At 47.9% G+C, this 23095-nt stretch overlaps 1 protein-coding gene across 1 annotated transcript; it reads left to right on the forward strand.

Annotated features, from left to right (window-relative positions):
• Window positions 1-2963: 2963 nt before the first annotated feature.
• On the forward strand, window positions 2964-20460 carry HEATR9 (HEAT repeat containing 9). The gene is made up of 15 exons (XM_019980680.2): window positions 2964-3295; window positions 4456-4505; window positions 6690-6871; window positions 7120-7246; window positions 7465-7521; window positions 7721-7777; window positions 8351-8408; window positions 8781-8911; window positions 14401-14583; window positions 14955-15047; window positions 15141-15260; window positions 18088-18161; window positions 18639-18690; window positions 19126-19212; window positions 19420-20460. The coding sequence occupies exons 1-15, from the start codon at window positions 3208-3210 to the stop codon at window positions 19786-19788; spliced, it is 1728 nt and encodes a 575-aa protein (XP_019836239.2). The 5' UTR covers window positions 2964-3207; the 3' UTR covers window positions 19789-20460.
• Window positions 20461-23095: the final 2635 nt, after the last annotated feature.

Below are 23095 nucleotides of genomic sequence, written 5' to 3' on the forward strand. Positions count from 1 at the left end.
ACCAGTGGCTTTTCTACTCTGAGTGAAGACCACAGTCACTATCTCCCAGCCCCGGAGCCCCAAGAATTTCTGTCCCTCCCTGCCTCACCCGTCCCTGCTTCCCCAGACCATGGTTGGCCCTTCCGCCTACTCTGCTGGCTTCCACCCAAGCCCACCCGACCCCTTACCTGCAGTGGGTTTCTTTAAGCCCCTGGAATGGGCTTTTATCCCATCCCTCCCAAATACCTCGGTTCTTTCACATAAAGAGAAGGGGGGATTTTGTGGTTTTCTGCAAGGGTACCAGCGCTTTGCAGGTGGGAGGATTCCAACTTTCCCATTGATGTGTTCCTTCCCGTGAACCTGTCTTAGCAAAATATATCTTCATAATTAGAGCAGGCGTTAACTGAGTGCTCACTCTCCACCAGGCACTGCCAGCCCCTTACATCCATCATCCTTCCTCCTCATAACCCTTTGGGACAGGTAGTATTACTAACCCTGTTTATAGTAGGGGAAAACCCTTGGCAGGAGATGGAAATAACTTGCCCAAGGCCCCAAAGCAAAAAAAAAAAAAAAAAAAAAGAGGGGGGTGGATAGGAGGAGGTACAATGAACATTTAGACCCACCAGGTCCAAGGTCCAGTGCCCAAGCTGATGTTTTTTTTCTCTTCCATCTTCAATCTGCAAAATTTCAAACCTACTGAAATTTGCAAGAATATACTTTCCATCTAGATTCAAATATTACTGTATCTATGTGCTTTATCTTTGCATATATGTGCATGTGTGACAAACATGTGTCATATGGATGGTTGGCATACACATTTTTTTCTGAAATAAATGTTGCAGATATCATTTCCCCCTTAACAGTTTGTGTACATCTCCTAGTAACAAGACATTCTACAGAACCACAGAATGAGTAGCATTTAACACTGGTATTAATTTCTCACCTACCATCCATGATCAAACCCTCACAACTGTTCAGTAATGCTCTTTATAGTCATTATTTTGTTTTAATCCAGGATCCAATTACTATTACATATTGAATTTAGCTAACATGTCCTTTAACAGACTTTGTCTTTAAGTATATTGTTATTTTCGTAGGAATTCAGATTGGATTTTTGTAGAATATTTTTGAGGGGGCTTTGTCTGTTTGCTTCTCCATAAGGAGATTCAGCTTGAATATTTTCGGCAGAAAGCCACAAGGTGACGCTGTCTTTCTCAATGCGGCCCATCAGGGCACGTGATGTCAGCTTACTGCAAGTGATGGCCCAGTCGGAGGACTTAGTGGCCGCGGTCTCTCAGAGCGAGCTGCCCACTGTGTGCCCACTGTGCCCACTCTGTGCCGAGCATTGGGGTACGGTATAGCAATCACTGCAAGCAATAAAAGGAATTCTCTGTGGTTCAAATGACACAGAACCTTCAACTGGAAGCAGTGGCTCAGCAAGCAGGACTCTACAGTCGGGGTGGCAATGCAAGCTGGTGGCAATGCAAGCTGCTGGTGGCAATGCAAGCTGATGTACAGCTGATAGACTTTGAGATAAAATCTGTAAGGGGTGACATTTCTCCTTATCAATGTTAATTGAGTGTCTATCCACATTTGCATTTTTATTATTGCTGTTCGTATAATTTTTTAATAGTTCAAGGGTTTCTTTTATTTTTTAATTTTTGGCAGCACCACACGGCATGTGGGATCTTAGTTTCCCAACCAGGGATCACATCTGTGTCCCCTGCAGAGCAAACATGGAAAATTTAAATGGAGGGCTTGTTCATGCTTCAGATTGCTGTCATTTGGGACTTCCCAGCGTTCAAGTCTGGATGCACGTTTTCAGTTCAAGTTGGTGATGTATATGCTATTACCTTTTCCTGTTGTTTTTATTTTTCTTTTAATGACTGCATATTGAAATTAAACCAAACAATTCTCTATTTAATTTAATTCTCTATTAAATATTGGAATTGCATATTGTGTGTTTGTATCAAGTGGTTTCTGTTAACAAAGCCTTCAAGCCTAAAACAAAAGTAAAACTTTTAGCAAAACAGACCACCAGGGAAGTCCTCATATAGTTTTAAAAACTCACATTTTTTTTCTAAAATGAAATAAAATAAATGTGTTCGTGAACAACAACCCAAAGACTTCTATCTCTTGCTGCCAAAGAAGGAGGTATGTGTATGATTGGGAGAAGGGATAGTTAGGGAGTTTGGGATGGACATGTACACACTGCTATATTTAAAATGGATAATCAACAAGGACCTCCTGTATAGCACAGGGAACTCTGCTCAATGTTGTGTGGCAGCCTGGATGGGGGAGAGGGATACATGTATATGTATGGCTGAGACACTTCACTGTTCACCTGAAACCATCACACCATTGTTTGTTTTTTAATTATATTTATTTTAATTGGAGGCTAATTACTTTACACTATTGTAGTGGTTTTTGCCATACATGGACATGAATCAGCCACGGGTGTACATGTGTTTCCCATCCTGAACCCCCCTCCCACCTCCCTCCCCATCCCATCCCTCAGGGTCGTCCCAGTGCACCAGCTCTGAGCACCCTGTCTCATGCATCGAACCTGGACTGGCGATCTATTTCACATATGATAATATACATGTTTCAATGCTATTCTCTCAAATCATCCTACCCTCGCCTTCTCCCACAGAGTCCAAAAGTCCGTTCTTTACATCTGTGTCTCTTTTGCTGTCTTGCAGATAGGGTCATCGTTACCATCTTTCTAAATTCCATATATATGCATTAATATACTATATTGGCATACCATTTTTTGTTAATCAGTTATACCCCAATACAAAATGAAAAGTTTTTGAAAATTTAAAAAACTTCAAAGGAGACAAAAAAATAACAAGGGATACGTGAGCTTGAGGCTCATTAAGTGCTTTGACTTTTTTTTCTAATTTATGCCTCACCACTGCCCCTTGAGCTCACCCGACAGGCATGGCTTTCCTCCTTTCAGATGAGGAAAGTGCACCTCCCAGAGGGAAAGCGACTGGCTCAAGCCACAGGCCAGTAGATGCCAGGGCTGGGGCTCCAGAGTAGAACCAGAGTGTTCCATGCACCTAGGTGATCTTTTCACTCAACACTCGGAGGCTTCTAGCTCTAGAAGCCCAGACACCTCACTAGTCCCTCTTGAGCCACAGACGACACGTCTCCCCGAGCTCTGCCCCAACTCTCACAGAGGAGCAGTCCCTGTAGTCCCTGCCCGCCCCCCAGGAGAAGAGGATGGCCTACGAAAAATCAGTCAACATCTCTGACATCAACAGGGCGATGTTCAACTGCCCATGGCTGGAATATCCAGGAAGGATCAAAGGTGAGGTTAGAATGGACAAGAGTGGAGTCGGGGATAGGGACCTGAAAAGGAAAGCTCCCTGGCCCCCACTCCCAGGCAGGAGTCCGGGTGATGTCAGCAAATCTATGGGCAGAGTCAGGGCAGATCCTTGGGTACTTTCAAGGCTCTGTACACCCCTCAAGGTAAGTTTCCAGGGCCCTCTAAGGTGGGATGTCTCTGCGACTCCCCAGCTTCTGCTTCCTCACCTGCTCTGCACTCTCACAATGCCAAGGTTTCAAGGTGTTCCTCTTGCCCACTGTTCTTCTCATCTGTCTGGCTACTCTCCTACTTGCACTGAAGACTCAGCTTGTGGATAATCTCCTCTGGAAACCCTCCCTGCTCCTCCCCACCAGGTTAGGACCCCTCATCAAGACCACCTATGCCTTTATCCATCCTCACATTTATTTCCCTTTCTTAATCCCCAGAAAATGGTTCTATCTCACCAGTAGACCAGTGGTTCTGAAAATATGTTCCCAGGATCAGCAGCATCAGTATCTTGTTAGAAATGCAACTTCTCAGGATTTACCTGGCGATCCAGGGGTTGACTCTGTGCCACCAATGCAGAGGGCAGGGGTTCGATCTCTGGTCAGGGAACTAAGATCCCACATGCCACTCAGCATGGCCAAGACAAGCAAACAAAAAACAAGATCTCCAGTTTTTTCTACTGCCACTCAAGTTTGAGAACCACCGACCATTTTTACATTAGAATCCTTTGGGAAGCTTTCTAAAATGCCTAGGTCCCTTCCTTGGACAATCTGATTCAATTAGTCTGATGCAGGACTGGGCCATGTTAAAAAATTCCCTCAAATAATTCTAATACGCAGCCAGGGATGAGAACCACTCTGCCAGACCAGTGTGTCTCCAATTTCAACATGCATAGGAATCTTACTCAAATAAAGATCCTGACTTAGTAGGCCTGAGAGATTCTGCATTTCTGAGAAGCTTCCAGGCTATGGCAATGCTGGTATTGCACAGACCAAGACACCAGAAATGTACGAGCCCCTTAAGGACAGGAATTATGGCTTCTTTACCTCCCCAGTGCCTGATATCGTGTTTGCTAAATGCTAATGCTCGATAAATGAATGCCCAGAAGGACAACTCTTCCACTCACCTTTGTCCGTGTGGTCTCCTTTGCACAACAGAACTCAGAAGAGCTGCAGCTCCTGTCCTACTTCCCTGGTCCTGTCACCAGGTAAGACCCCTGACTTCCGCCACCCTGGGAGCCTTGTTGGAGGAAGAAGGTCAGCAGACCATCCCTTCCCATTAAGACTAGTTCATTGAACCCTATGGGCTCCCTGGTGGCTCAGACGGTAAAGAATCCACCTGCCAATGCAGGAGACCTGGGTCCAATCCCTGGGTTGGGAAGATCCCCTGGAGAAAGGCATGGCTACCTCCTCCAGTATTGTTGCCTGGAGAATTCCATGGACAGGGGAGCATGGCGGGCTGCAGTCCATGAGGCCGCAAGGAGTTGGACACGACTGAATGACTAACACAAACACATACTTAGAACTCTACTCTCACCCCTGGGAATGCCACTAACTCTGTGTGACCTTGGACAAGTGGCTTTCCCTCCCTGAACCGCAGGAGTAGCCTCTATCACAAGTCAACCTCTGTCCCGCTCCCTTTGTCGAGTGGCTATGAGATAACATCTGTAAGGCTTTGCCTGTGCAGGCAGTTGCTTAATAATGAGTTATTTTTGAATTTCAGATAAACAATGAATATTTTTCAACATGCCTATGTCCTAAATATTGCCTTCACTGCCTGGAATCAAAATTCAGTGGGACATCCTGGAGTGTTTTGTTTGTTTGTTCTTAATTGAAGTAGAGAAGTTTATTTATTTGGCTTCTCTGGGCCTTGGCTGTGGCATGTGGGATCTAGTTCCCTGACCAGGGATTGACCACCACCCACCACGGCCAGGTCCCCTGCAATGAAAGCTTGGAATCATAGCCACTGGGCCACCAGGGAAATCTCAATCCTGTTTTTTATTTGCTTGGTCCTTACAAAATCTGACAACCCTACTTAGAGTGAGTCAATGTCCCATTTTCTGAAGTCACGACAATCACCTGCGAACTCATTATGATGGCCTCTGTCACCCCACTGGGAACCACTAGCCCAAGCCCTTTTTCAGAGAGTTGTTGTAGAGACAGGAAGGCTTGAGAAGGGACAAGAATGAATCCTTGTCAAATCTTCAGAGAAATCCCCTGACCCCTCTAAAACCCTTGGCCACAAGCAGAGCTGCAGTTTCACAAGTGTCTAAGACAGATTATTTGAAGAAATCCTGTTTTTCCAATGAAACTATTAAGTTCCATGAGGACAGGAATGATAACTGTCTCCCCAGCACCGAGCACTTGGCACATAGTAGGTGCTCAATAAAAATCTGTCGAATGCCTGGGTGGATGAGCAGGAGCCCAAAATACCCCTCTCTTTACTCCACATGTCCCCTGTCCCTGGCCTTTTCATCTCCTTGCCCAGATGGCCTTTTTTTTTTCTTTTTGGTTGCACAAGGTCTTCAATGCTGCACACGGGCTTTCTCTAGTTATGGGAAGTGAGAGCTACTGTCCACTGTGGGCTTCTTACTGCGGTGGCTCCTCTTGTTGCGGCTCATGGGCTCTAGAGCGCAGGCTCTGTAGTTGTGGCAGACGGGCTTAGGTGCTCCTTGGTATGTGGGATCTGCCCGGACCAGGGATCAAGCCTGTGTCCCCTGCACTGGCAGGCAGATTCTTATCCACTGGACCACCAGGAAGTCCCCATACGACTTTCTCAAAGTCCCTTGAAATTCTAAACTAACTGAACTGTGGACAGTTGTCCCTTGGTATCCACAGGGGATACCAAATTCCACGGATACTCAAGTCTGTTGTATAAAATGGAGTGGTGTTTGCATGTAGCCTACACACATCCTCTCTAGATTATTTATAATACCTAATACAATGTAAATGGTATGTAAAGAGTTACCAGGTACATGGCAAATTCAAGTTTTGCTTTTGGGAACTTCTTAGAATTTTTTTCCCCCAAATATTTTGATCCCATGGTTGGTTGAATCCATGGATGTGGAACCTGTGGATACAGTGGGCCAACTGTACTCAGATCAACTTACAGACCAACAACGGTTTCCCAATCTTTATGTCATTAGTCCTTCACAACCGCCTTGGGAGGGGTACAGAACAAGGATGATTAGCCCCATTTTGCAGATGAGAAGACTGAGACCTTGGTAGGGTAAAGTCACTTGCCCGAGTCACACAGTTCGTTAGGAGCTGGCTGTGTCTTCAGGACGAGAGGCTGAAGGGTATTTCCCTCGTCTAGTCCCTTCTCACCATGGCCCTCTTGCTGGCTGAGAAATGTCCCCTGTGGCTGCTCTGCCACTCACACCCACCTCCAGGCACCAAAGGAAGAGTTTCCCCCAACTCCGGAGTGCTGGAGAGAGCACCCGAGCAAGCCGAATGCCGTACCTTACTGCTACTACAAGAAGCCCGAGCTGTACACGCACTGGTATACCCTGTATGATCGCCGAAAGGAACGGGAGGCCCAGAAGACACTGCGGAAAATGAGAGATCACCCCAGGTGTGTTTCGTCCCTTCCTGTTCTCCACGCCCTCCCCATCTTCTAGGAAAGGACAGAAAGAGAAGAAAGGGGTGGAGTGGGGCTGGGGGGCTGGGGTGGGGCAAATCAGCCTACAGACCCCCGAGGAGACCCTGGGGTAGATGGAAGCTGATCTGAGCTGGGCTGAGGACCAGAGGCAGAGGAGAGTCCGTGAAGTAAGGAGGAAGGGAACAAGGGGACCAGGGCTACCTGTGTGATTTCTCCCACAGGTACCTCAAGGAGGGTACCCTCAGCCAAAAGCTCCGTCTCCCCATGAGCAAGCTGACTCGCAGGTCTCCGGTGGAGTACAAGCCCTTAGACCCTGCTGGGGAGCCCCTGAAGTGGCAAAGGTTAAAGGTCAGGGAACATGGCAGGGGCAGGGGCAGAATGGGGAGACCTCTTTCTGAGGATGCCTTTACCTCGGGCTCACACTATCCTTCCACCCTCAGAGCCTGCCGGCAAAATGGAGTGGGGGGAGGAGAGTGGATTGGGTGAGCTCCTTTCACTTTGAAGGAAGCATGGTAGAACTATATTTGTTCCTTTCTTCCCTTCCACTGGCTTCCCTGGATGGGCAGGAACTCACAGAAAGCCTGAAATCTCCCAGGGAGGATGAGCAGCTCTACGCAGCACAGGTGAGAAGTGGCAAGGGTGGAGGGGTGTGGTTACAGGCCAGGTAGGAGTTGGCTGAGCTGGTGAGGAGAAAGATGCTGGAGGTGGAGGGCAGGGAGGGAGTGATGTTCCAAGAACAACCTCCAGCAGTGTCCAGAAGGTGGCAGCTCTCAGCGGTGGTGTCCAAGCTCTCTCCCTTTTCCTCTCCCCCTGTTCCTGCAGGCTCTGGGGTGCCTGGGGGTCAGAGACAAGTTTGTCATGGATGCACTGTGTCAGGTGGTGAGTCTGGGGCTGCACAGACTCCAGCAGAGCCTTGGGACCTGAGCACAGACAGGGGGCCCCAGGGTCAAGGACGATGGGTCAGATGCCGGAAGGAGGCAGCCGCCTTGTGCGACATATGCCCATCTCATGCCCTTGGCTTCTTTAAAGGGCAGCTTGATCTTAAAGGATGGGGAAGGGGGGATCTGAAGATTCCCTTTGTCTGACAGAGAAGTTGACTTTGGGGGTGGGGGTGGGCTGTGTTCTTACCCATAATCTCATTTAAATCTTCTGATACTAGAACTAGTTAGCAGGAGCTGTATTGTTCTAATGAGAAAATGAAAGCTCTGAGAGGCCAGGTGACCTGCCCTAGGCCTCATGGCTATCAGACACCAGATAGTGAGGTGAACAAAAGTCTTACTCCTAAGTTATGGTCCTTCCATCGCATCACCCTGCCTGCGCCCGTGTTTGAACATAAACAGGTCACTCGGTTTCCTCATCTGTAAAATGAAAAGTTAAGCTGAGCTGATCCTGAAAGCTCCTGATAGTCCACCACCTTAGGGCACGTTCCCACCCCCTACCCCCTTAAATCAGGCCCAAGCCGGTCCGGAGAAAGTGAAATATGAGGCCTGTCGAGCCCTGGCCATCCTGGGTGAGTGGGTCCTCCCCTGGGTGGGAGTAGGGGCAGGGGAGGAAGCAGGCAGTGTAGCCGCAATCCACCTTTAGGGAAGGACAGAAGACAGTGGACGGCGCCCCCACTGCAACCCAGTCATTGGCAGATAGAGTGATCCGAGGGATTGTTGGGCAGAGCGAGGAAGGTGGGGTGAAGAGGGAGAAGAGGTGGGAGGGAGACAGAGAGCAGGCTCTGGGAACTGTGGTCACGCTCAGCCAGCTGCTCTGGTGTCCTGTGGGGACGGCCGACCGTGGGACCGAGGTTGTGAGGACGCAGAGGAGTCAGATGGAATCTGGCAGAGAGGAGCCGCCCCGGAGGCTCCGCCCTGACCTGAGGCTCCTCCCTGTCCAGGATGCCTGAAAAAGCACGTGATCCAAACTCTCATCAAGAAGTTGAAGGGGCAAAATGAGGGGCAGAGGATGGATACTCTGATAGCACTTCGGACAGCTCTGAGTTCCTGGGCTGCTGTCCCCAGAGATCAGGTGACTGTGGGGGAAGAGTCAGTCCCCGGGGCAAGTCGGACAGGTCATCAGTGGTGCTGGCTGGGGGTTAAGCTGGGGCGAGGGTACCTAGCTCCTAGCTCTGATAGCGGGGGACGATGTCCTTGTGGAGTCCCCTGTGGAATAGGTTGCCTGGACAGAATCACTGGCGTAGCTCCTGAACTGGTCATACCACCTCTCAAGAGCCAGCTTTCAGAGTTGTCATTTGTCCTGCTCTAAAATGGATATAGTGGTTATAGCATCATTGAGAAGATTAAATGAGATAATATATGTAAAGCACCTACTTCAATGCCTAATTATTTTTATATATATATTTATTTATTTGGCTGCACCAGGTCTTATTTGAGCCATGCAAACTCTTAGTTGTGGCACGTGGGATCTAGTTCCCCGTTCAGGGATCGAACCTGGACCCACTGCATCGGGAGTGTGGAGTCTTAGCCACTGGTCTCCATGGAAGTCCCAGTGCCTGTGCTCTTTCAGTGACCACGCCTCATTATTATTATCATCCTTAAAATAACCTGTTAAAGGAAAACCTCTGCCCAGAGGGGACAGGGACCAAGAAAGTCTGCTGACACTACTTGAGATTTTTCCCCTTTAGGGTCCTCTTATTTTGACCCCGTCACTGTTCCACATGAAATAGAATTCATTACATCCACTTACTCAACAAACATATTGAACAGCTATCATGGGCCAGACATCATCCTAGGCCCCTGGGATATGTCAGCAAACCAAAGCAGGCAGAGATCTCAGCTTTTGGTAGATCTTACATTCCAGTGGGGTGGGGGAAGGGGAGAGGGGAGACACGTGAAAGTGAAAGTCACTCAGTCGTGTCCGACTCTTTGTGACCCCATGGACTATACAGTCCATGGAATTCTCCAGGCCAGAATACTGGAGTGGGTAGCCTTTCCCTTCCCCAGGGGATCTTCCCAACCCAGGGATCGAACCTAGGTCTCCCTCATTGCTGGCAGATTCTTTACCAGCTGAGCCACAGGGGAAGCCCGGGGAGACACGTAATAACCAACAAATTTCATTATATAGTACGTTAGATACAGCAAGTGCAATGGAAGAATTATGTAGAGGGATGAGAATGATTAGGATGATCAGGGATGAGAGCGATCAGGAATGCTGAGTGCAGATGGAATGAGTTGCAATTTTAAACACGGAGGACAGGGGAGGCCTCATGCGGAAGTCGTCGTTTGAGCTCAAGCACGAAGGTGAGGGGTGAGCCTTGCAGATATCTGAGAGAAGGCATCCCCAGCAAAGGAAGAATCGAGGCAAAGTCCCGAAGGCAGGGGCAGGCTTGGTATGGGCAAGGAACAGCAAGGAGGCCATGTGACAGAAGTGGAGTGGGAACAGAGAAAGCAGGAGGAAATGAAGTCGGGTCAGAGGCGCTAACAGGAGACTGGCGCATATGTGGCCTTCTGGATGACTTTACGTACTTGAGCTTTTCTTCTGAGTGGAATAGGTTTTTGAACAAAGCAATGATGTGATCTAACTTATGTTTCAAAAGTTCACTCTGGGGGACTTCCCTGGTGGTCCAGTGGTTAAGACTCTGTGCTCCCAATGCAGGGGCCCTGGGTCCAATCCCTGGTTGATCCCTGGTCGGGGAACTAAGACCCCTTATGTGGCACAGTGGCCAAAAAAAAAAAAAAAAAAGGTTCACTCTGACTGCTATGTTGAAGAAAGATGGGCAGGGGATGAAAGGCAAAAGTGGAAGCAGAGAGACCAGTTGTGCTCAGTCACTTCAGTCGTGTCCGACTCTCTGCGACCCCATGGACCATGGCCCACCAGGCTCCTCTGTCCATGGGATTCTTCAGGCAAGAACACTGGAGTGGGTTGCCATTTCCTTCTCCAGCAATAAAGTATGAAGTGAGTGAAGGGAGTGAAGTGAAATCACTCAGTCGTGTCCGACTCTTTGCAACCCTATGGACTGTAACCTCCCAGGCTCCTCCATCCATGGGATTTTCCAGGCAAGAGTACTGGAGTGGGGTGCCATTTCCTTCTCCAGAGAGACCAGTTAGGAGTTGTTAAAGCAATCCTCGTGAGACACAATGGTGGCTTGGACCACAGTGGTTGCAGTGGGGTTGGTAAGCAGTTTTAAGTTCTGAATATGTATATATGTATTAATATTTATTGGTTTGTTTTGGCGGTGTCGAGTCTTGGTTGCGGCATGCAGGATCTTGTAGTTGCAGTATGTGGGATCTAGTTCCCTGAACAGGGATCAAACCCAGGCCCCCTTCATTGGGAGTGTGGCGTCTCAGCCACTGGACCACAAGGGAAATCCCCTGCATATATTTTTAAAGTAAAACTCTGACAGGTTAAATGTGAGCTGTGAGAGAAAGTGAGGAAACAAGGAGGAAGCTGAGGCTTTTGGCCTAGAAACGGAAAGGATGGAGTTGTCATCAACTAAGAAGGAAAATGAGTTTCCCTGATAGCTCAGTTGATAAAGAATCCACCTGCAATGCAGGAGACCCTGGTTCGATTCCTGGGTGGGGAAGATCACCTGGAGACAGGATAGGCTACCCACTCCAATATTCTCGGGATTCCTTTGAGGCTCAGCTGGTAAAGAATCTGTCAGCAGTGTCAGAGACCTGGGTTCAGTCGAACCTGGGTTCAATCCCTGGGTTGGAAAGAAACCCTGGAGAAGGGAAAGGCTACCCACTCCAGTATTCTGGCCTGGAGAATTCCATGGACTGTATAGTCCATGGGGACAGGACTGAGCAACTTTCACTTCACTTCAAGATGGAGAAAGCTGCACATGCAACAGGCTTGGAGGTAATATCAGAAGTCCAGCTGTGGACAAGTTATGTTTGTGACGTCTTCTGGACATCCAAAGGAAACAAATAAGCAGCTGGATATACAACTTGGAGTTCAGAAGCCTGAACTAGTGGAAGAGATCTATAAGTTGCCAGCATATAGGTAGCATATCATGTCATTCAATAAGATGAGATCACTAAGAACCAAGAATCAAGACTTGGGGCACCCCAGTGTTAAGAGGTCAAAGATAAGAGGAAGAACCAGTAAATACTAAGAAGTAGCCAACAGGTAGGAAGACAACCAATAGAATGGTATACTGAAAATCAAGTAAAGAGCATTTATCAAGGAAAAGGAGACAGATCAACCATATCAAACAATATAAGGACTGAGAATCCATACAATGGATTTAACCATGTGGGGATCATTGATTATCTTAACAAGAACTATTCTGGTGGGGTGGTGAAAGTCTGAATGGAGTAGGGTTAAGAGAAAATGGGGAGGAAAGAAGGGCAAGATGGCAAGAATAGGCAACTGTCCAAGTTTTTCTGGATAGAGCTGTAGTCAGCAGCAGGGGTAAATTCTAGAAAGAGAAAAAATGGCAGCCTGTTTCAACGCTGAGGATTAACGATCCAGTCGTCAGGAAAACGATCGTTTTGAAGAGGGTGGGAAGAGTTGGGCAGCAATGTTCTTGAGAAGATGAGAAGGGATGAGAGCAAGCACGTAAGAGATTGGCTTTATCTTTTTTAATATTTTTATTTATTTGGCTGCACCAAGTCTTGGTTGTGGCATGTGGGATCTTTAGTCGCACGTGGACTCTTGGTGGCCGCATGTGGGCTCTAGTTTCCTGACCAGAGATCGAACCTGGGCCCCCTACAATGGGAGTGTGCAATCCTAGCCACCAGATCCCCAGGAAAGTCCCCAAGACTGACGTTTTTAGATAGATGGTCATGGTCCACAGTAACGTGGAAAGGAAGGAATATGGGTGCAGGTGCTGAAAGTTGGACAGAAGTGGTGGTAAGTGTCTCTGGAACTTCTTTTCTAGTTGCTTTTATTTTGCTCGATAAAGTAGGAAGCAAGGTCATCAACTTAACAGAATAGAGAAAGAAGTGTTAGAGGGTCCAGAGAAAGGAATATGAATTAGGAAGGTGGGAAAGAGAACTGCCCAGGGAAAAGCAGTCTGACCATTAGGCATCATTAAGGGTCTACATAAGGTTTGTGTTCATATACTTCAAGCAAGATTAGTCATCATAACTTTGATTTCCTCTGGGAAGTGCATGCATAGAGTTGGTGGAGAGTTTAGTACAATAAAGAGGGGGTAAAGGAGTTCAGGGACCATGGAATTGAAGCTGGGTAAAAAGGGAAGAAAGTGAGGAGGAGGGCAGAGTTGCTCAATGAATTGTTAGTCTTCATGCAGTCCAACTTTTTTAATAGAGTGATTTATTAGCATTAAATATACAAAAAACATTCACTTTCATTTTTATTTATAAGAATCTGAAAGTAAGGAATATAAAAGTTACAGATAAATTCTTTCACTAAGAAAAGTTTAAAAAATAAGCAACGGAGATAACACGATATGCCTAAGTGATAGATCTGACCATGTACTTTTATAAACCCTCACAATCCCCCGCATATACATCTATACTTACATAAAAGAACTCATCTTTTATGTAATAGCCAAGTAAAAACTCCCAATTCCTGTTTAGAAGAATTCAATTAACAACAGGAATAAATAAAAGCACTCTGACCACATTATACAAATGTAAGGAACTTTTATAGACAATTTACGATAGAAAAAATACATGAATAACTAACCCACATATATACTCACGTACAGGTAATGAAATAAGTTCAAAGTAAAGCTATTTAACATACTCCTTTTTAAAAAACTCATTGGCATATAGTTGCTTTACAAAGTTATGTAATGTTACAATGTTTTCACTGTACAGCAAAGTGAATCAGTCATTCGTACATATTGTTGCTATTTAGTCAACAAACTTGGACAAAACATGTCCAACTCTTTGGCAGCTCCATGGACCGCAGCCCACCAGGCTTCTCTGTCCGTTGGATTTTCCAGGCAAGAATACTGGAGTGGGTTGCCATTTCCCTTTCCAGGGGATCTTCCCCACCCAGGGACCGAACCCATGTATCCTGCACTGGCAGGCAAGTTCTTCACCACTGGGCCACCAGGGAAGCCCCGTACATACTTTTTTGGATTTCCTTCCCATTTAGGTCATCACACAGCACTGAGTAGAGTTCCCTATGCTATACAGTAGGTATAACAATAACTGCTGACATCAGAGGAGAACCAGAAAGACAGGAGGAGAGGGAGTCAGAGAAAAGCTGCAGTAACGGGTAACGATGAGTCCCTCTGTGGGAATTAACGGCTGACGTAGCACCAAGGACAAGGTTATGGGAGGAGAGGCGTCGGGTCAATGACCTGTGTATTTTTTTCAAATGTCAAGAGCTGAGACAGCAGAGGTATTAAGGAGAGTAACGCCAACCCATCCACAAGAAAAAGTCATAGAGAAGTGAAAGGCTGTGAGCTGGGAGCAAGTAGATGGGAGCAAGAAGGAGGGAAGTGGGTAAACTAAGCTCTTGATAGGAGGGAGATTCCTTCTAGGGAAGAGGGAGAAGGGGCTGGAAGCAGTCTTGAATTGCCATCCTCACAAAGCCTGGCCAGAGACCTAGTCCAACCGGCCCGTCTCCCTCTCAAGAGGACTCAGGTGGAGGATGAAGAGAAGCTGGTGCTGGCGCTGCTGATGCTGATAAAGAAGTCAGGGAACAAGGCGGCGGCGGAGGCGGCCCTGTGCTTGGGGTTCCTGAGGCCCCACAGCAACGTGGCCCGAGAGTACTTGCTGCAGTGCCTGTGTCAAGGGCCGAAGACCCAGCAGATGAAGGTGTGAGGGGCGGGGGGCCGGGCTCCCCGGGGACCCCTGGGGAAACGGTGCTGACTTTGCTGGGCTCTGGACCCTGTCATCCTCATCCCAGAGAAAAGGAGCTTCAGCAGGGAGCACCACAGGGTCCTCTGTGTGTTTGTGAATATGTATGTGGGTCACGTGGGCATAAGTGGACACAGATCTGTGTATATTCCATTCATTCACGTATGGGCACATGTGCACACACGTGAACTTGCGCTGTCACTCATGAGGCCAAGGAGGAGGAGAAAGGACTCTGCCTGTTTCCTACAAGTTCTAGCCCTCAAGCGTGCTTGGCCATCCAAATGCCTCTTGGTCTGGTATACGCCACCCCGCCCTGCCCACCCCCACAGGCACTCACTGTGCTGGTCAAGATAATGGGTGTGCACTCAGCCACAGTTGTCAGGAGCATCCTGGACCAGCTGTCCTGTTCCAGCGTCCTGGAGGTAAGCTCTCAACTGCCTAGTACCCTTCCTGCTCCAGCACAAGGATGTGCTGGGGGATGAGGAAGGCGGTCTGTCCTTTGTGTCTGCCCTCAGCACCGTTTTGAAGCCACGCAGATGCTCAAGGCCATAGGGCTGGAATGGATCCAGGCACATGGTCTGGAAGAACTCACATTTGACCTACTCAGGAGAAAGACATATAATGAACCCTTCTTCGTAAGTGAGACCAACACTCCCAAGCCCAGGCAGCCCAAACCTGTCTCTTCACCTTTCTCTAAAGGACCCCCACCCTGCCTTGGCTCCCACCACACTGCCCCCCAAAGTTCAGTTCAGTTCAGTTCAGTTGCTCAGTTGTGTCCAACTTTTTGCAACCCAATGCACTGCAGCAAGCCAGGCTTCCCTGTCCATCACCAACTCCCGGAGCTTGCTCAAATTCATGTCCATCGAGTCAGTGATGCCATCCACCACCTCATCCTCTATCGTCCCCTTCTCCTCCTGCCTGCAATCTTTTCCAACATTAGGGTCTTTTCCAAGGAGTCACTTCTTCATATCAGGTGGCCAAAGTATTGGAGCTTCAGCTTCAGCATCAGTCCTTCCAATGAATATTCAGGACTGATTTCCTTTAGGATTGACTGGTTTGATCTCCTTGCAGTTCAAGGGACTCTCAAGAGTCTTCTCCAACACCACAGTTCAAAAGCATCAATTCTTCAGCACTCAGCTTTCTATATTGTCCAACTCTCACATTCATACATGACCACTGGAAAAACCATAGCTTTGACTATGTGACCCTTTGTCAGTGAAGTAATGTTTCTGCTTTTTAATATGCTGTCTAGGTTGGTCATAGCTTTTCTTCCAAGGAGCAATTATCTTTTGATTTTGTGACTGCAGTCACCATCTGCAGTGATTTTGGCACCCAAGAAAATGAAGTCCATCACTGTTCATTGTTTCCCCATCTATTTGCCATGAACTGATGGGACATGAACTGATGGGATGCCATGATCTTAGTTTTTTGAATGTTGAGTTTTAAGCCAGCTTTTTCACTCTCCTCTTTCACTTTCATCAAGAGGCTCTTCAGTTCCTCTTTGCTTTCTGTCATAAGGGTGGTGTCATCTGCATATCTGAGGTTATTGATATTTCTCCCACCAATCTTGATTCCAGCTTGTGCTTCATCCAGTCCAGCATTTCGCATGATGTACTCTGCATATAAATTAAATAAGCAAGGTAACAAAATACAGCCTTGCCATACTCCTTTCCCAATTTGGAACCAGTCCGTTGTTTCACGTCTGGTTCTAACTGTTGCTTCTTGACCTGAATACAGATTTCTTAGGAGGCAGGTCAGGTGGTCTGGTGTTGTCTAAGAATTTTCCACCAGTTTGTTGTGATCCACACAGTCAAAGGCTTTGGCATAGTCAGTGAAGCAGAAGTAAGTGTTTTTCTGGAATTCTTGCTTTTTCTATGATCCACCAGATGTTGGAAATTTGATCTCTGGTTCCTCTGCCTTTTCTAAATCCAGCCTGAACATCTGGAAGTTCTCGGTTCACATACTGTTGAACTTAGCTTGGAGAATTTTCAGCATTACTTTACTAGCATGTGAGATGAGTGCAATTGTGCAGTAGTTTGAACATTCTTTGGCATTGCCTTTCTTTGGGATTGGAATGAACCTTTTCCAGTCCTGTGGCCACTGCTGAGTTTTCCAAATTTGCTGGCATATTGAGTGCAGCACTTTAACATCATTATCTTTTGGGATTTGAAATCACTCAGCTGGAATTCCATCACCTATACTAACACTGTTAATAGTGATGCTTCCTAAGGCCCTCTTGACTTCACACTCCATGATGTCTGGCTCCAGACAACACCATCATGGTTCTCTGGGTCGTTCAGATCTTTTTTGTATGGTTCTTCTGTGTATGCATGCCCCCCAAAGCATGCATCACATTTCCCAGAACATAGCTCCTGTCTCCAAGCCGTCTGGCCTCTGTGTGGGCAGTCCTCTCAGTTTAAAGTGCCGTTATTCCTCCCTCCCCTGAAAGGTGTAAAACTGCCTCTGCTTTCAGTCCCACTGGTAAGTAGCTGCTCTCTCCTACTGCCTATTAAAATACGATCACCCCTTCCAGACCAGCCCAGACAACACCTCCTATGGGAAGCTTTCCAATCACCACCAACAGAATCATCCTGCCTTCCTGTGCACTCCCTGGCTTTTACCTTTCTTAGAGCTTGCTACAAAGCCAGCCACAGCACTAAAGACATTTTTCTAAGCTGTGAATCAGATTGCAGCTCACCTCTGCAAAAAACTTGTTACTCCCCAAGCTCTCAGGAGGGCTTACATAGCCCTTCACCACCCAAGGCCTGCCTGACTCTTTACCCTCACCACACTCGTGCCAAGCCACGCACCAGCAGTGCTTAGGAGCAGCCTGTCCTGACTTATACCTGTGGTCCCAGTGTAATTGCTGTGTCCCACTCTGAAGACTCTGTATGGTCACCTAGCTAAACTGAACCATTTCCTGTTCCCTAACCTCTCTGTGCTCTCTCCTGCCTCCAGGCTTTTGTACCTGCTCTCCCTCTGCCCAGGGAAGTTGGCCCCCAGCCTCTTGGCCTGATTAACTCCTACTCATGCCTCAGGTTTCAGCTGCGGCATCACTTCCTCCAGGAAGTCTTCTTGGAACTCAGACTGAGCTAGGAGATCCTCCTGTTATCCCTACATTTAGTTCAGGAGTCTGACTGCCTGTTCACTTGTGTTTCCCCCACCAGACCGTGAGCTCCCTGAGGCAAGGATCATCCACACAGCACAAAGTAAACTCTCAATGAAGGTTGATGGTCCAGTGGTTAAGACTTCACCTTCCAGTTCAGGGGTTGGGGTTCAATCCTTGGTCAGGGAGCTAGGATTCCACATGCCTTGTGGCCAAAAAGCCAATACGTGAAACAGAAACAATACTGTAACAAATTCAATAAAGGCTAAAAAATGGTCCACATGAAAAAAAAAAAAAAGTGGGAAGCACTTAAGAGCACACCCCTGAGTCCCTGTCCCACCTTAATCTCTCTTCAGGCTATAAGGCAGGCTGTTGCTGAAACTGTGGAAGAGCTCAAGATGAAGCCCATGATGTTGAACTTGGTGGAGGCGTGAGTGGTTCGGGCTGGGAGCTACCAGGGCCAAATCCTAGGCTGTGGGAAGGGGACAGAGGGTCAGTGAGAGCTGAGAACCTACTGCCTGGTCTCAGATCACACTGCCCAGGCCACTGGCCAGTCACTCTTTGACCTCTGGGCTTTTCTTCATCTGTAAAAAGGGGCTGGTAATACCTACCACTCAGAGTTGCTATTTAAAGCTCAAGTTAAGATGAGGACTTGGAAGGGATTTGTAACCGTAACGTTCTGGACAAATGTGAGTCCTGATCATCACTCAGAGCCCCTTGGAAAACTGTTGTACCGACCTTTCCCCTCCCAGTCCCTTTCCTGACCCAAGAAACAAGAAGGGGACGTTAATGAAATTAACATCACTCATCAGCTTTATGCCTGAGTCACTCTGGACTATAAGCAGCAGCCAGTCTTCCTCCCCTTCCCCTTAACTGGACCACAACACACTCACTCCCTTCTCTTCAGGCAGCTGATGAGCTCAAATGCCATAGCACGCCAGGAAGCAGTCATCTCTCTGGTAAGGCCAGCTCCGCAACTCTGACCAGATGTGTTGATGGCTGGGGGAGTGGGCAGTCCAGGAGAGCTATTGAGGGAAGAAAGGGCTGCAAAGTGTGGGGAGGGGGTTTGCCGGCTTTTTTATTTTAGACTTCCCACTGTACCAGGAGTTAAGGGAAAGCTTTTCTGCAGGACTGGAGCTGGGTATGAGAAGGGACAGGTGAAGGGTGTGAGGGGCATTGCTAAAATGTGACAGAAACTATCTTGACTCTTCCGGTGAAAAAAATTGTACCGGAACCCAATGCAGAGGCAGGCCCTCAAAGGTAAGGAAGCAGCTGGGAAGCCACATCTCCTGTCCAGGGAAAGGGTCATCACGAGGGCACTAGAATGGAAGAGAGCATAGACAGGGCATCTTCCTGGGCTGGCTACTGAGGTGCCCTCATCCTGCCTCTGCCAGAGCGTCCTGGGGATCCGCAGCCCACAGGTGTTCCACTTGGTCCTGGACATGCTGGATGTGGAGAAGAACGCGTCTGTGAAGAAGAGTGTAAGGCATCCCTGCCCTCCTCTTCCTCCAGCCTCTCCCACTCTCCTCACACAACATGCCCTCTGATGGAGGAGAGGGGAATAAGCCCTTAGACGTTGTCCCTCGACCTCATTTCCTGGGACTCAGAGTGACCTGTGGCCAGAACTCCCCTCCCCCCTCCCAGGGCTGGCCTGAAGGGAGCCAGCCACGGGGCTTGTTTCAATGCAGCTACAAGAAACATTAATTCTTTTGGCCTCCATCGATCCCTGGATCCAAAACAAGCTAAAGAACAAGGTTCTCTTTGTATGTGAGATGCCAAAGACCAGCATGAAGGTGGAGTTCACAAGGTTCCGGAAAGAGCCTGAGAACCCTGAAGAGACAAATATCCAAGACTTTAAACTTATAGAGCTGAACCCCTTGTTTCTTACAAAGTCCAGTGCCATGTTAGACCGACAGAAAAAGCTAAACCCCCAGAAAGGGTCTGATACCCCTGGCTTCCTACCCTCTTTCTCTATATCCCCCAAACACCAGTCACAGGAGCCCTGGGCACAAGGGATCAGAAAGCAGCTCCAGACCTTTACTGAGACCCCCAACTAGTCAGGTGTTTAGGTCGAGTCCCTGCTCTTTCCTTAAGGGTGCTTCTCAGGCTCGCCTGAGAAAATGATCAGTACTTATCTTCCATGAATAAATGAGCATCACTCTACCTACCATGATGGTTCCCTTCATCATGAGCTGCACTGAAACACATATCTTCTCACTCCTGGCTGGGCCTTCCTTGCTCTCAGCTGCACATCCTTTCCACGAGACAAACCTGCTCTGGATGGCCAGCCTGTCTACCTACATCAAGTCCTTTGTCTGCATCCAGAATGTGATGACAAAGCCAGAGCTGAGCCCCTGTCCAGAGGGGGCTGCTGAGGAGGAAAATGGGAGAAAATCCTGGAGAGCTTGGCTCTTGGGCCATTTCCTCTTACTAACTTGTCCCTCCCCAGCACCGCCCCCCATTTCCCTATTGGTGGTCAAGAGATAAATTAGACTTAATTAAGACCAACCATCCTCTCTGCTGTCTCTTCTCTCACACCTGCTTTCCAACTCCCTTAGGGTCATTCCCTCTGACAGACTCTATTTACTCTCTAAGAAGTGCCTTAGTGCCTCCCTCATTTTACGAAATGCTTCAGTTTTCCTTGGCCAATAGGACTGGTCACACCAATCCCAACAAGCTATGTCCTCCATTAAAAGGAAAAGCCGACTCTGGAGTCAGACAAATCTGAAATCAAGTCCCAGGGCCCATCACTCACTTGATCTTCTACTGTGGAGAAGTTACTGAACCATCCTTACCTACAAAATGAAGGGAATGCATACTACTTCTGAGGGCTCTTAGGATTACGTGCGTGTGTGCAAAGTTGCTTCAATCGTGTCCCACTCTTGGCGATCCTATGGACTGTAGCCTGCCAGGCTCCTCTGACTATGGGGATTCTCCAGGCAAAAATATTGGAGTGGGTTGCCATGCCCTCCTCCAGGGGATCTTCCCGACCTGAGGATTGAACCTGCATCTCTCACATCTCCTGGTGCCACCTGGGAAGTCAGAATAACACAGAACCTACTGGTGCCTGGTATTCCATAGAAGGCACTCAAGTGGAGATTTCTTTTCTCTATTCCTCTCTTCAGTGTTGCCCTGTGAGCCTGTGACCACCAGAGATTTAAAAAGCTCTGCTACCTTCATTTACCCCTCCGATCTTATTGTGCGGTCAATGAGAGGTCAAGTTCTTTCCATTGAGCTGCAGCTGCTGCTAAGTCGCTTCAGTCGTGTCCGACTCTGTGTGACCCCATAGATGGCAGCCCACCAGGCTCCACCGTCCCTGGGGTTCTCCAAGCAAGAACACTGGAGTGGGTTGCCCTTTCCTTCTCCAATGCATGAAAGTGAAAAGTGAAAGTGAAGTCACTCAGTCGTGTCCGACTCTTAGTGACCCCATGGACTGCAGCCTACCAGGCTCCTCCATCCATGGGATTTTCCAGGCAAGACTGCTGGAGCAGGAAAGGCCAAAGTGAAACAAATGTTCCCTTCTACTGCCCTACATACCAGGTTCTAGAGTAGTCCAGTTATTCTGAATCCAGCATGGTATATGTCACTGAGATTTATCTGCCCACCTGCCCTACCACTTATAAATTCATGCTTTGCTTTACAGAATTTTAAGTAAAAACCAAAGGAATGGTATCACTATTCTGGGGTATAAGCAACACTGCCTCTAATAGTGTGGCACAAAGGCCAAAGATGGAAAAATGATCTTTTCCTCTTTTGTCCACTCTACAGTTTTGCACCAGTGAGCATCCTAACCTAAATTTCCCTGGGCCTTAACAGTGGGTAGAAGTAAAAAGTAAAAGTGGGCTTCCCTGGTGGCTCAGACGGCAAAGAATCTGCCTGCAATGAAAGAGCCTGGGGTTTGATCCTTGGGTCAGGAAGATGCCCTGGAAAAAGGAATGGCTACCCACTCCAGTATTCTTGCCTGGAGAATTCCATGGACAGAGAAGCCTGGCAGGCTACAGTCCATGGGGTCACAAAGAGTTGGATACAACTGAGCAACTAACATTTTTACACTTTAACGGCCTGTGGGTACAAAATGAGTCCTTTACTGTATACTTTAGGCTCTCCACTCCTGCCAAGTTCTGCCCACAGATCTCCAACCCTTCCTCTTCCACACTTCTGGATCTCTCCAGGGCGGGGGGGGGGGGGGGGGGGGGGGGTACGGGGGTGGTCTCATTATTCAGCCAAATACCACAGGCTCTGCTCAGCAGGACCTCCATCCTAATTCCACCAGCCCTCACCAGATTTAAGACAGTACGAGCATAAAGGTCTGCATACAGCATCTACCATCTGGTAGACCATCAACATTCCAGTCTTCCCAGTACTAGAGCTACCTAGACCCAATGTTCTTAGAAACATGCTTAGTCCAAGCTGGGGCAACTTCTCTGAGGCCTGAACTGCCCACTCTTCTCAACCATCCGGATCTGCTGGGACTGATTTTCGACACCATCCAAAATGTAAGACCCCTCCTTTCTCCTCCCTTTCTAATGGGATCTCTAGATACCCCCACTAATGGGGCGGCAGGGGGGAATGGATTTATACTGTCTACCTCTTCAAACATTTCTCACCCCTCTGTGTTGTAAGTGAAATCTGGCTCTTGAACTGGCCTCTTCCTGAAACGGCAGATGTTGTTCCACCTCCTGCATTCCTTCCCAATGTCACGATCTCCTGTCATTGTTTCCCTAAGGGTCTTGGCTCAAACTAGCTCTCCCACCCTCTGCCCACTTCCTTATTTCCTCTCATTCACTGCCTGAATCTTAGTCTTGCTATCACCATCCCTATGGACAACCGTCTTGACACCTCAGCTCCTTGGTCCTTAAGCTCAGCTACAAAGGCTTTTCCCTTCCAGTTACTCCAGCTACCCATTTCTGTGGCCACATTTAGCCCTTGTCACTCCCAGGAATGGCTCCAACTCCAAAATACTCATGAACATCTGTAATACTTTCTGACCCGAATCTCCCATCTATCTAGCTCTTTTTAACCCCACTACCAGTCCTTTGAATCTCATCAGTAACCCTCCCTAAGCTCTTGACTTCCCTACACTGTTAGCCAGCCCCCTCTCACTATAATTTCTACTCAGCCCAGACCCCATCCAGCAACCACTCTCCTCACTAGCCTCATACTTCCACTAGCATCTCTCTCCCTGACTAATAAAACTCCCAACCCTGAATCAAATTGCCTCTGATCCTATAACCAGGTTGCTGATTATGGTGGAGAGAATTCACACATCCATAGACTGGCTCCCCCAAAATACTTGCCTCCTATCTTAACTGAGCCCTTATTGCTCTCTGGCAACTTTATGGTGATGAGTGACGATACTTTCCT

Source organism: Bos indicus, chromosome 19 (genome assembly GCF_029378745.1).
Source record: "Bos indicus isolate NIAB-ARS_2022 breed Sahiwal x Tharparkar chromosome 19, NIAB-ARS_B.indTharparkar_mat_pri_1.0, whole genome shotgun sequence".
In the NCBI taxonomy this organism is placed as follows: Eukaryota; Metazoa; Chordata; class Mammalia; order Artiodactyla; family Bovidae; genus Bos; species Bos indicus.